General features: G+C 33.7%; 2 protein-coding genes across 2 annotated transcripts; both read left to right on the top strand.

Moving 5' to 3' along the window:
• The first annotated feature begins 1,811 nt into the window (after positions 1 to 1,811).
• On the top strand, positions 1,812 to 5,187 carry CAD9 (cinnamyl alcohol dehydrogenase 9). The gene is made up of 5 exons (XM_047325525.2): positions 1,812 to 2,031; positions 2,145 to 2,258; positions 3,314 to 3,827; positions 4,402 to 4,555; positions 4,819 to 5,187. Exons 1-5 carry the CDS (start codon positions 1,925 to 1,927, stop codon positions 5,019 to 5,021), a joined length of 1,092 nt encoding a protein of 363 aa, XP_047181481.1. The 5' UTR covers positions 1,812 to 1,924; the 3' UTR covers positions 5,022 to 5,187.
• A 2,220-nt stretch (positions 5,188 to 7,407) lies between these two features.
• LOC124847937 (Transducin/WD40 repeat-like superfamily protein) lies at positions 7,408 to 10,979 on the top strand. Its single transcript, XM_047325535.2, has 8 exons — positions 7,408 to 7,664; positions 7,884 to 7,986; positions 8,580 to 8,687; positions 8,773 to 8,882; positions 9,040 to 9,147; positions 9,222 to 9,267; positions 9,489 to 9,620; positions 10,284 to 10,979. The coding sequence occupies exons 1-8, from the start codon at positions 7,456 to 7,458 to the stop codon at positions 10,365 to 10,367; spliced, it is 900 nt and encodes a 299-aa protein (XP_047181491.1). The 5' UTR covers positions 7,408 to 7,455; the 3' UTR covers positions 10,368 to 10,979.
• The last annotated feature ends 3,787 nt before the right edge of the window (positions 10,980 to 14,766 follow it).

Consider the following 14,766-nt stretch of genomic DNA (forward strand, 5'->3'; position numbering starts at 1 on the left):
GGTCGAACGACATTAAGGACGAACGCTCGACTTAAGGCCGAACGTCATTGAGGACGAACGCTCGACTTAAGGCCGAACGTCATTGAGGACGAACGCTCGACTTAAGGCCGAACGTCACGTATTTATAAAGTTTCAAATATTTATCTATACTGAGCTGAACCGAACGCTCATTTACTAATAATGGGGACGCTCGTTCTCAAGCAGAATTCTTTCCAAATGAAAGAATTCCAATCTAAGTTATTTAATGAAAACCGAACGGTCTAAGACCGTACAGTGACGAGCGTCATTTAGCAAAGGGGATGATTTAAAATTTCAGATTTCACAAACTTAACAGAATTTTCCAGATTTCCATCTTATAAACCTTATAACTTTCATTCCAGATTTAATCCACCTTCAACTTCACCATCATACAGATTTCAACATTTTAATAATTCCAACTATACAATAATCATATTCCATTCATACATAATCAAATCAATCATGCATTTAAATCAAAATCAACAACATATAATACATACGAGCAGTGTTCGTTCACAACAGATCATTCCAACCAGAATTCATATCAGTAAATTTCCATAGCAGCTCAAACTTCAGAGGTATCATACATGCAAATCAGAATATAGAACATACAGTATAAATTAAACATATAAGCTTCCCTTACCTGGATAGCAGTGAACGTTTAACAGTATAGTTTGAATCTGTCCAACTATGGCTTTCTACCCGTTAAGCTCTTCCTTACGCTCCTTAACTAAGTCTAACCAAAAAAACTCAGAAACTCAGATTTTATCCTTGCATGCAACTGAAACAGCGTTCATAGTAACTCCAGAACTAAGGTATGGCTGGGTAACTTACCGGTTACAGGATCAAAAGAGGTTCGGATCAAAATGGAGCTTACTGGCCCGTGAACGTTTCTACGGTTTCAGAAAGTTGATTGGAGTTGAAAGAAGTGAGTAATGGTAGAGAGGAGGTGAAGGTTCTTGGAGAGAAGTTGGAGAAGATGAAGGGGTGAGCTTCGTGAGGAAGAAGGTGAGTGGCGAGAGTGAGAGGAAGTGTTTTTAGAGAAATCATTTTCTCCCCCCACGTCAAACGGTCCTGCTCTCACTTACTGCCACCTGTTTCCCACTACAGATTTCCTAAGGTTCTAAAATGACACATGGCAGGCTTGCATGCGGTGCAAAGTGGGTTTTTAATTTCCCTGAGCCGTGATGTGGCGTGTATTAATGGTGATGTAACAGGGATTTGCAGTGCTAATTTTCTAGGGTCTCACAATATTTAAATAACATAATTAATATTTATATAATTAATTAAATATAAATATAAATAAACTTAATTATATAAAAATATTAATTTTAATAAAAGTATTTTAAAATTTATATAAATTAAATTTTGTTTGAATATAAAGAAAAAAAATTATTTAATTTTTAAAAACTAAATTAAAACAAAATAAAAATATAAAAACTAAACTAAAACTAATGGAATGAGAGAGGTAATAATTGTCACGTTTTATCGATACGTAATATTTTTTTATTTAGAAAAAGAAGAATTTAAAATTATATAAAAAATAAAAATAATACAAACAATATTTAAAAATTCAAAAAAATCTATTAATTAACTCGGGACACCTTCTTTATCTGTTAGAATGAAATTTTTAAAGTATTAGTAAGGAACTAATGAAATGATCTAATTCCTATAATTTTTAATTAAATAAAAAATAAATAAGAAACTTTATAAGACTTTTAAGTTTACGAACCTCGAAAATCATTATATATATATATATATATATATATATATATATATATAGACTGTGTCACTACTCTGCAAGGTGTCACTGCTCTGCAAGGTGTCACGTCACTGCGACGAGGGTCCAAGAGTAAAGAAGAGGGTTGAGGAAGAGCTTGAGAGTAGAAGAAAAAGAAAAGAAATCATGGCAGAATCTGCAAAATCTCCACAAACTGAACTTCCTCACAGAGCTTTTGGGTGGGCTGCTACAGACACTTCTGGGACCCTTTCGCCCTTTCATTTTACCAGAAGGTTTTTTTTTTTTCCATTTTTATTCTCATTTAGTTTAACATTTTGCTCCATTTCTCAGCGAGATCAATGCTGGTTGAGACCAATCTCCTCCTCATTTGACGTTATCATTGCAGGGAAAACGGCGTTGACGACGTCACCGTCCAGATTCTGTTTTGCGGGGTTTGCCATTCTGATCTTCACACTGTCAAAAACGATTGGGGTTTCACCACTTACCCTGTCGTTCCAGGGTACCTTCCTTCAACTGCAATCGTTTTTCCTTTTTAATTAAATAATCCTTTTTCCTCAGTGTAATTTTTTATCCCCAAACATAGATTTGATTATCGTAATATAAACTATATAATATGTCATCTGTCATTATTGAGTTTGAATTTGGTGGGACACTTAAAATAAAAACAACGCTGTTTTCCATCCTTCAATCGAGCACAGTTGGGGCCTGAAATTTCGATCTCAATTGTCGGTTGACTTAATAATAGGAAAAACCAAACCTTTAGTAAAATAAGCTCCTCATCCAAAACGCGCGTTTTGTTTTACATCACCTCACATGGGCTGTATATTATATTTATCTCATTTTACATCGGACGTGTGTTACATAATTTTGGTGTGATCAGTGTACATATTAACTTGACCATGTTGGAAACTATGCAAGCAACAATGGTTAGAAGTCCAATAAATTCTTTATATTATACTTGAATCTATAAATTCTCCCAATTATTGAGCTATCCTGCTTAAATCCTAACATAACATGAATGATTGCTAAAATTTAAGGGTGTGTTTGATTTCTATTTCTAATTACAAAAACTTTTCCGATTTCAAAATGGGACGAAGATTACATAAGGTTTTTGAGCAGCTTGTGATGTTGAAAGAAGGTTGGATAAGATGGAGAGTGAAGAAGATGAAATATATCTTCTAATTGTTTATTTGCCTTTTCTGACTTTTGGAAATAATTTTAAAAACAAATGTTTTTTGAATGAGAAATTGCTTGCTGATCGCTGTGAAATTGCTTTAGAAAACAGATTTTAAAATCAGACTGAGAAGAGAATCAAACTGACTAATGCAGTTTTTGGTTTTGATGATGTAATGTTCTTTTGTCATATATATCTAAGTAAATTAATTGTCTTTATTCCTTTCTAGGTTTCTCTTCGTGAGTTGTACGTAGTATTTAAGGCTTGCACGTGTTTGTGCAATTGCCAACCCTTGCAGATAGCAATACTTTCTTTTGAAGGTAAAATCAGAACGTCTGAGATCACCTTGCATTGACGTTTTAGTATTTTTTTATTTTCAGGCATGAAATTGTTGGTGTTGTGACAAAAGTTGGAAATAATGTGAAATACTTTAAAGCGGGTGATAAAGTGGGAGTTGGTGTTATGGTGGAGTCTTGCAAGGAATGTGAATGTTGCCAACAGGATTTAGAGAATTACTGCCCCCGCCCTGTGTATACGTATAATTCTCCTTATTATGATGGGACACGAACCCAAGGTGGTTATTCTAACATTGTGGTTGTCAACCAGCGTTATGTGCTTCGATTTCCTGACAACTTACCCCTTGATGCTGGTGCTCCACTGCTGTGTGCGGGGATAACTGTGTATAGCCCTATGAAATATTATGGGATGACAGAGCCTGGCAAACATCTGGGAGTGGCAGGGCTGGGTGGGTTAGGCCATGTTGCAGTCAAAATTGGTAAGGCCTTTGGGCTGAAAGTTACTGTCATTAGTGGATCTCCAAACAAGGAAGCTGAGGCAGTTGACACACTCGGGGCTGATTCTTTCGTTCTTTCCTCAGACCCTGCAAAAATGAAGGTAACTGAGATACAGGACTGAAAAGCATTCAAAGGAATAATACAGTTCCTAAGTAATCTAGCAATGATAACGATATTCTTATGCTACTGTTGGGCGTCTCGGGTAGCGACTAATATATGCTTGATGCGTTGATATATTTTTCTCATTTGTAATGATAGTTTTTTAGTTATGTTTAAAAATTAGGTTATAATAATTGCCATATTCAAAAGTTATTTATCAAATAGTAGTTACTTGCAAGATCTAAAGCTAACTAACCTAGAGAGGTAAAAAAAGTGTGGAATTGAGTGATATGAGACCATCATTACCCTATTGATTGAAAATAAAGTATGTTTGAGTACAACAAATATTCTGAGCGACTTTGCAGCTGTTGTCAATATTAGCCATGAAGTGACGAGTAAACCTCACCTCCTCTGCTGATCAAGTTAGTGGGTTACGCACTATCCAAGCACTTTAGAATATAATAACGAACCTTTTAATCTGCTTCTCCATGATAATAATCATTAGTAGAACAATGGATTGACTGGTCATGCAATTTCTCATGACGTATTTGTTAACTTGCCGGGACTCTATACAGGCTGCTATGGGAACCATGGACTATATCATAGACACAATTTCTGCTGTTCATTCGCTGAGTCCACTGCTTGGTCTGCTGAAGCTGAATGGGAAGCTAGTTACTGTAGGGTTGCCTAACAAGCCTCTTGAGGTGCCTATCTTCCAAATAGCCGCAGGTGAGCCATCAATCGTCTCCAAACTAGTATTATGTAGTTTTTGTATGTTATTAGGCACAAGTTATATACCTCACAGTAGCGTAGAGTCAAAGATACTTGGACTGTAAATCTTTCTCAAGATGCTGAATGGAAGAGGGAGTTTTTTAATTCATTGTAGAGTCAACATTTTCCAAATTTTGAGCAGGGCCACCTTTCGCAGTAAACAATAGTACATGGATTTGACTAATGAAAGAAATGTTTTGTTATGTAACATATGCATGTAGGAAGGAAGCTTGTAGGGGGGAGCAACTTTGGAGGGATCAAGGAAACCCAGGAAATGCTTGATTTCTGCGGAAAGCACAACATAACTGCAAATATCGAGCTGATTAAGATGGACCAAATCAACACTGCCATGGAAAGGCTTGGAAAAGGTGATGTGAAATATCGCTTTGTGATTGATGTGGCCAACTCTTTCTCAAGTTTGTAGAAGAACATGCGCAAGCGTGTCACCTTACATGTCTGGCACCTTAGATTTGTCTCGGTATCTTAAGAATAATTAACATTGGCTTTGGTATCTTAAGAATAGTTAAGATTGGCCTTGTTCCAGAACATCCTCTCTTCAATAATATTACCTTTTTGGGGTTTCCAATTTATATTATGTTCCTTTATTATCTTTATCAACAGCAGACTACGAGTTTCACTTTTGGAAAAAAAAAAATTAAAATTGGCCACTCGAGGTTTTATAATTTTATAATATTAGTCTCAGTTTCTTAACTAATATATATATATATATATATATATATATATATATATATATATAATTAGTAACAGTATATAAAGTCATTCAATATTGGTGTACATATTTTATCTTTACTTGTATTTCAAAAGAATAATAAGTACAAACTATATACCACTCTTTATGAATCTATCATTATTAGTTTTATTTTCTTAAAAAAGTATTGAGTTTGCTTAGATTAGACCATTGCAAATTTACTAGAATTTAATCTTTTAGATGGAATAAAATATTTCAATTGTCAGAAACTCAAAAAATATATTTAAATATGATTTCGTTGCAAATAATTTTAATATATCAATATAAATAATTTTTTTAGTTAATCTTTCTTGTCAAAGTTCATTAATATTTACGATGATAAGTTTATATGCCGTTTTCATGATCAATATTAGCTGAAAAATTCTCTCAATTGGTATTAAAAAAAATCTAAGCTAATGTTGACCGACAAATTTTCCGATCAACAATTAAGATTTTCACATTAGTTGATGAAACTCGTAGAATGAGAAATAATACTAGTTTATAAAAACAACATTAACAAATAATCATAACAATTTGAATAAAAATAATTCATTTCGACATAAATAAAAAATATAGTTGATATCAACAGAAAAATAATTATTCTAAATATATTTTAGTTATTTAATAACTCTTTCATTAGAATAAGTGTGATTATGATGTATTTGGTTGTTGAATTCTAGGTTAGATGTGTATGAATGGCCAGTGTGATATTAGATTGAAATTATTGATGTCATTTGGTGATATTAGAATTTTCTTCCATGCACATCACTTCAAAATCATACTCCTTTAATTTACCTATTTATCTTAAATCTAACACTTCTACTGTTACTTCACTTTTCATTCATTTTCTTTCCTCTTTCTTTCTTACAAAATGAAACATCCACCATTATATAAACTACACAGTAAAGCAAGGAGAATTTTTTTAATAAAAACTACGATAAACATAACAAAAATCGTAGAAGAACATGTTTATTTATTCCAGTAACCATGGAATATAAGCTGACATAATTATACGTGTGAAATTGGAGGAAGAAGGTGAATTTATTCCATAGATACAGAAAAGGGTTGTAGTGAAGATTGATATATAGTTATTTAATAGAAGATTGGATGAGAAGGAGACAAAGCTGGAGGTGGAGCAGCATCCTCACAGTAGGCAAGAATCTGAAGAGCTTCCTGGTAAGTGTAGCCCAATGAAGTGAGCATGGAGGGCCAGCAATTGTGGGTTATGGCAGTAATGGCACAGCAACAGTTGGGGCCAATATCAGCTTCACCATTGATGAAGAAATGCATGATCTCATTGGAACATGATTTTAGCTCAACGAGGTTGCTCCAGCACTTCACCATGTTGTTGTCCCTGGTTGCTGTTCCATGTGCATCAAAGCATGCAAGGACTATCAACAACACCATTCCATATTTCAGAGCCATCAGATATATCAAGTTCAGCCTTCTGTCACTTCCCTTCTTCTCGAACCATTTTCTTTATTTATAGAACCTATTGCTTTAATTAAGCCCTTCCAACGGTTAATTCGAGAAAACAAAGGGTCTTTCTACAATTGTAACTGCACTGCACACTGAATGCAGTGGAATATGTAGATAAACTATATCCCCCATAAATTCACTTTTATTAACGGTTACAAATTCCAAAAGTAATTAAATTACTATTAATTTAAGTTTTTTTATGATTATAATTCCTTTTATCTTCATCATAACGTAGTCTAAACGTCATTTTAATTTTTAGGTAATATGAAACTATTAAGCGTAAAAATAAAATTATTTCGAAAATTTTATTTAATTTTTTTTTAAAAAAAAAACTTGTTTTAAAAGATTTTCAGAACATATATTCCGAAAGCCAGTTTTATGAGAAGCAAAATTGTTATTTTGAACATTTGATGGGGTGCGTGAAGAAATTGTAGGGGTACAGGAAGTGAAAGCCTACAAAAGACTGCTCTTATCTTTAAATATTGGGCCTAGTCCGTTTAAAAGCTGGCCCAGTCGCTCTAAACAGAAACGGGCTTTCAGATTGGGCTGAGGTTCAGAGTAAAGTGAGACTAAAGTAACGCAGGGTGGTGGTGAAGAAGGGGGTTCAGTCCCGAGAAGCGAAGAAGAAGAGATGAGCGTGGAAGATCTTCCGCAGAAAGAGGTTAACGTGCTGAAAGGTCACGAGGGTGCCGTGTTGGCCGCGAGGTTCAACGGTGACGGCAATTATTGTCTGAGTTGCGGAAAAGACCGTACCATACGCCTCTGGAATCCTCACCGTGGAATCCATATCAAGACCTATAAATCCCACGGCCGTGAAGTTCGCGATGTCCACGTCACACCGTACCCTCTCTCTCTCTCTCTCAATTGCATTTCTTCAGTTATCATATCTGTATATTCAGAATGTCATTTGATTTCTTACTGAATTTGAAATGTGTGCATATTCAAAATTCAAACACCTTTCAATTTGTAGGGTTTCGTAATGTGAACTTTGAACTGTCATGAGATGTGACTGCATTCAACGCCAGTTCACAATACATTATTTACATGTTGTTACTGTAGGGACAATTCCAAGTTATGTTCCTGTGGTGGTGATCGACAAATATTTTATTGGGATGTTGCAACTGGACGTGTAATTAGGAAATTTCGTGGTCATGATGGTGAGGTAGGTATCATTCCGTTCCTTCTGTAATGACATGTTCATTTTTCCACAATTTATCTTTAGTTCGTTGTAATCTTTCTCTTATGCTATTGATTGCTTGAATGTCGTCTCTGTCTTTTACTCTAACACATAACACTAGGTTCTGATTGGATAAATTTCTTCATATGTACATTGGAGAGTAAAATAAACCTTTTGCATAAGTTAGAATTACTTAATTTATTTGTAGAAGCTTTGTTTTATTAGTTTCTCCACAAGTTTTTAACTTTATGAGTTACTTTCAGCTTACGGGAGTGAATTATTTTCATTTTTCCTTCTTTTTTTTCTTCTGCTAGTTTCGGTTCAAAAGTTTATCTACACATGGTCTAAATGTGGGCACCGGTTCGGACCTATGTCAACACCTTGAACAAAATAACCACCGTAATTAAAGTTTATTTTCTCGGAAAGCTCCATCCATTTTTAATTTTCGTAGTGATAAAATTAATATGGAAATAAAAAATTATTATCACTGAGAGTTAAAATGGTTTGGAGTTATTGATGGTTGTTATTGTGATATATATTGACTGAACCTTATTTTGTTATTCATATTTTATCTGCAGGTAAATGGCGTCAAATTCAATGAGTATTCATCTGTTGTAGTCTCAGCAGGCTATGATCAATCGTTGCGTGCTTGGGACTGCAGATCCCACAGCACCGAGCCGATTCAGGTGGATTCCGTGTGATTCTTTCGACTTACATGCATTGTGCTCTATTTCTTTCTACTGGCTTATTAATAGCACCATTGATATGCAGATTATTGACACATTTGCAGATAGTGTTATGTCTATTTGTTTAACGAAAACTGAAATTATTGGAGGAAGTGTTGATGGAACTGTTCGGACATTTGACATTCGAATTGGCAGGTTTCTTGCAGCATAACTTCCAGATCATTATTTATTCTTTTTTAACATAAAATATATGAGATAAGCAATACACTGCCGTTGGACACGTTTGTTGCTGCCGTAAAATTTATTTGCACTATGAAATTCTACTGACGTTCTCTTTTCTTCTACCTACCAGAGAAATTTCCGATAACTTGGGGCAACCCGTCAACTGTGTATCAATGTCAAATGATGGTAACTGCATTCTAGCAGGTAGTTTAGACTCTACTTTGCGTCTTTTGGACAGGTATGTTTGTTACATTTTGGTAAGTCACTATTGGTCTCTATTCTTGCAAGCTTCATAGTACTTTTTTGTGACAGGTCCACTGGTGAATTGTTACAAGAATATAAAGGACACACTAATAAGGTTAGTCTGCAGATGCCTAAACCTGATTTTATCATTTCCTATTTTCTAATGTTCTGCATGGCATGTTTTAACGATACAGGTTGATACCAGGTCCATATATCTGCATTTTCATTTTTTTGTTATTAGTTGGTTACTGTAATTGTTCACTCTTAAGTGTATTTCTAATGTTTTTACTGTTCATTTCTTCGAAATTTTTATAATTTCTATTGACCTACACTCAGTCGTACAAATTGGATTGCTGCCTTACCAATACCGATGCTCATATAACTGGTGGGTCTGAGGATGGCTTCATTTATTTCTGGGATCTCGTAGAGGCATCTGTTGTTTCAAGATTCAGGGCCCATACCTCAGTGGTAATTTCTTCTCACTAGTTTACTGTTTCTGGAAGAAAGCTGTAAAAGTATGATACTAAAAGAACATTCTAGACCCTTTCTTCATTCCCAATTTGAAAGGATTCATGATTATGGATGCTTCAAATTTTCAATTTCTCCTTTAGCCACAACCAAGGAAAACTGTTGGCTTGAGACCCTTTAAAAAATGTTGTCTGATAAATGGGTTTTCATGCAAACCATATATGACTTATCACGCTAGTTCAGTATGATTTAAGTGATTCCTCACTTTTTTTCAAAACATTATAGTAACTTTGTTCTAAACAAACTTTCTCTCTCTCGGAACTTCTGTAGCAGTTTCTTAATAATACTTAGGTTTTCCGCTGATTATATTTACAGGAACTTTATTATTGCTTTGAATAATGCAAATTATGCTATATTTTATTATCATCGTCAGTTTCAAGTCTGATTGATGATAATGCCATCATTGCCTTATGCTGTGGGATGAGATTCATTTTGTTTCAAAAATATCTGCCTGTTACTACTGGGGCAGATAGGATTTTGGTTTCATAATATAATTGTCGTTTTAGTTATAGACGAGCAAAGCCTTGTCTATAATTTTTTTTTTTCATTTAACTACTTATTTAAGGATGTGAGAATGATATATGCATCTGTATTTCCTGTCAGGTAACCAGTGTTAGTTATCACCCAAAGGAAAACTGCATGGTAACTTCTTCAGTGGATGGCACCATTCGAGTATGGAAAACATAATAACTAAACGCAATCACGAAGCTTACCTCGTGATTAGCATAATGAAGACTGAAGACTGCATGTACAATTACAATTGAAGCCCAACAGAGACAACGTTTCAATTTATATATATTTCAGCAGATGTGTCTTACATGTGCTTTTGATGTTGAAGATGGTAAAAGCAAGGTGAGCTGTTGAATGCAGCTTCTCTGATACATGGTCATATCGCACAAAGTTTTTGACTTTTTTGTCTTGAAAGGGGACAGGGTATCGTATAATTCACTTGTGTCCATAAAAGTAAAACAATTTGTATTATATCCGTTACGTTGTGAAAATGAGTTTGTATTCTATCCGTTATGTCTTGGGATTTTAGTGGTATAGTCGGTGAACAAAAGAGGCTGCGATGCTGTTACGTGGCAACAAATCTATGTTTTGAATCAAGCCAGTCGGTGGCTTCTATTTTTCCAGTGATCTTACAAAGCTTATAAGGTGAAAGCGGATAGATGAGACTTGCACACAGTTATTCTTATTTGTGGGCTTTTCGTTTGAACTAGGGAAAAAGACACTCGCTCAAGTTATTGATGTAGACGTTTTGGACTGTTTATTTCATTTACAATCATGTAACATTTTTCATATTTGTTAATTATAATTATAAAGGCTCTGTTAGTTAAACTCAATGATAAACCTTAGCTGTCTCTTCCGCTTGTCATGTTTCTTCCAGTCAATAAACTTGTTCGTAATATCAATGTTTTTGACAAAATAAACGATACATGATTAGACATCCAGAATCCTTTTACTATACAATGGATCTAAGCACTAAAATCTTATCAATATTTTTTCTTCTCTCTTTTTAATAATTTATGTATAAATCAACCGGCACGGTGGGTATTAGTCAACACGTGTGCTTTGTGTTCGTATTTGAAAGCAAAGGAATTCGGCGACTTGTGCCCCATGTTTGGATTCAAGTCTTACTACAGAAAGGAAAAGAAAAAAGAAGCTGAAGTCCCTAATGCAATTTTTCTTAAAATACTGGACCTCTGGACTTAAAAATCTCTAATTGCTAGAGCTAAAACAGTTGCTCTTGCATCTGGGCGAACGTGATCCTAATTTTGTCCAGCCAAAAAAGATATAAACTTGTATTGTTCTTGTTTTGATTAATTTTTTTTAATCTGGCTGTCACACTTTCCCTGCAAGAAGGATTCTCTTATTCATGTGGCCTGCAATTATAACAATAATGATAATAGAGGCAGTTATGGTCATTATCATGGTCATGATTGCATCTTGTAAATAAATATTTATCAAATTTTATATTGAATATAAACATATTTCAGAATCGAGATGTCAAAGGAACACGGTTTAGACATCAATTTGTTTAGGTAAAGTTTATCTTTCTCACGAACGTAAATAGTTAAGAAAAAGGAGTTAGTCGCAATCGTCGTTTTGGTACATATTGGCAACTTTAACCGATTATGTTATGCTGCTGGTTTTATTCCGATGCCTGGAGCCACCGTACTGTTTTGATGCAGCTGGTGATAGAATTATGTAGTGCGTATAATTTCCGTATCTCGTTAAGATATTTTTCTGATGGGTATTCGATGCTTTGGTATCAAATGTAATATACTAGTTAATTTTCTGAAGAAAATATGGAATAGTTGGAATCGGAGTGGTGAAATGAATAGTTATTTGGTGAAAAATGACAATGACGTATGCGAAATGCTGAAAGGCATTGGAGGGTTGATTTGGATGCATGTTATATTGGTGGTGGTCAACAGAGATAAAATAGAGTTTGATGGACATGTAATACCAATCGATCTAATGTAGTATATATTGAATTGAGTATTGAGATACTCTAAAAAGTAGGTGGTGTGTCCAATTTTACATTTCAATGAACCAGGTAGACTTGTATATGGAGTTGTCCAATTATAATAATGAAGACCCTTTACTTGTTGTGGTGTAGAACCTTTGTATTTTTATTTAAAGCAACTCAACAAAAATAAAAATAAAAAATCCACAAACAAAGCAAAATATATTTTAATAAAACAAAAGAGAGAGAGAATAATAAGAAGAAAGTGGCACCGACACTTTTGTTTTGATAGGTAGCCAGCGTCCAACCAATTATCTATATATATATATAGCTGAAATCCAATCCCTGGTCCATTCCATAATAACAATTAATCAATTTCCTTCATAAATAAATATAAAGAAAAATACCCAGTTTTTGTGCCTTAACTCTTATTTCAGTAGTGGCTACCTCTAGCAGGGGCTGCAGTTATAGGAAAGAAAGCATCGTACCATGGCATTGATGCCAAAGTTCGTACAAAAAAAAAAAAAAAAACATTTATGTAGAATGCTAAGTTACTACGGTGGAGTGATTGATGAGATTGAAAATGTAAAATATGTTGGCCCCGACATAGTGCCCCAGTTTTTGTTTAAAGCGGTATAGATTTGGTGCGGTAGTGTCTAATGAACAGTGTTCAGGGCATCGTGTGGTTCACACTTCACTTTCCACCCAACACAACACAACATCGCCAGCTGTAATCTCTTGTTCTTCACGGGCCCACATTAAATTATGATATTGGAACTTGCTAGGTTGTCTTGGCCCCACCTCCCTCACATGCTTTTTAACGTGCCTTCTTATTATGTTACAAAAAACTACACCATCCACTAACCCTAATCCAAACCTAATTCTAATCACCTTTTTCTTATTTTTTCCATTCCCCACACATTAAGCTTATGTCAAATATGGACGAATGTTCATAATCCTGTTGTAGAAATATGGAATTCTTTCGTAACTTTTTCCTACTTCCTTTAAAGATTGACCTGTTTTAATATCATCCTCAAGCCATCACAAATGATTAAAAGTTTCATAAAAGTTTGATTGAAGTGAAAAAATATATCATCATGTATCGTGTATCATGCTTGAATCACAAATGAAATTCAAATTCAATTATTATTAACTAATGCCTCTTCGCCTTCTTTTTATTAACTCTTTCTTTTATTCAAAAAAGGAGCCCCTTCGAATTTTGACTTTTTTTTTCTTTTTTTCTACGCATGAAAACGACCCCGTTTTATGACCTTTATGCCCTCTTGCGTTTTCCCAAATTAACGTTTCATTAATTAAAATTTTGAAACAAAAAACGAATGACAAATTCATTAAGAGTGGGATGGAGCAAGTTTTATGAAACAAAATCTCTGTTGTTTCTGCTGCCGCGCCTTTGTTTAAAGAGTTATATGTCCTTGATTAAAAGTAAGTTATTCTACGTGTCACTTTCACTTTAAAGTAATTCATTATAAAAATTATTGACTTTTAACTATATACAAAATTAATATTGGGAGATCTTCAAAATTATATATACTATCACTTTATTTCAATTATTTGTGTGGTTGTTTTTTTTTTCTTTTGAAATGTGCATTATACATAGAGAGAGACTTTGGTTTTTAAGAAATGTTTCGGATGAAGTAAAATGTTAGTTAAATTGGATCTTGTGTTTAATTTCTAAATAAAAATGTATGTTGTGTACATCATGCCTTAAATTCAATCTTCAGAATTGTCGTAGTAAGTAAATGTCACGGGTAATAATGTTTGTATAACAAAAAATAAGTTATTAATATCACATTTATGTTGACTTTTATAATTCCACTTAAATGTTATTATAACAAAATCACATTAGAAGTATATTGGTATTTATTCTAAGCTTTTTATATCGAGGTGTTTCACTATAATTATTTATAATAATTTAATTTACAAACCTTTCTACGTTTGGGATATAATTAATCAATAAAATTGAGAAATTCATCGACATATATCTACAAAAAGATCATAATAACACATAAAGTGTCAAGTTGTTCATTTGTATAGATGATGTTGTGCACCTTGATACATGAATATGGAATTGCGAGATTTAATGTGTTCATTTGGTGTGATTTGAGGGTGCACAAAAACGAAGATTTGAGAGATGGGTGAGATTTGAAATCTTGTCACTTTGCTCAAATTTGCAGTGACTTAGGATGAAATGTCCAAATAACCCTCGTATTTACTTCAAAAAATTGAAGTTCTAAAGCGTGGAGTTGTAGGTGGAATCAATTTTGGGGACAATATATTTGATTTAAGCAAAACGAAACATATTGGAAGTGTATTTGATTTCACTACTTGCATATTCAATTCCAGTAAGATTCTGCATATAGTGGTTTATTCAATTCCAAAAAGCATATTCAGTTCCTGGAATATGTTATTTGATTCTATGTTCACCTAAAAATTATAATTTCAGCTAAGATCAACTAACCAAAATAGTTAATAAATAATGATAATAATAATAATAATATTCCTTTTTCATGTTAAAAATTATTTTTTAATTATCATTTTATATTACTTATACTATTAAGGATATTTTGATAATCTTCAATTTCTACCAACTAAACA

The sequence above is a fragment of the Vigna umbellata genome, chromosome 1 (assembly GCF_029865625.1).
Source record: "Vigna umbellata cultivar VRB3 chromosome 1, Vumbellata_1.0, whole genome shotgun sequence".
NCBI lineage: Eukaryota > Viridiplantae > Streptophyta > Magnoliopsida > Fabales > Fabaceae > Vigna > Vigna umbellata.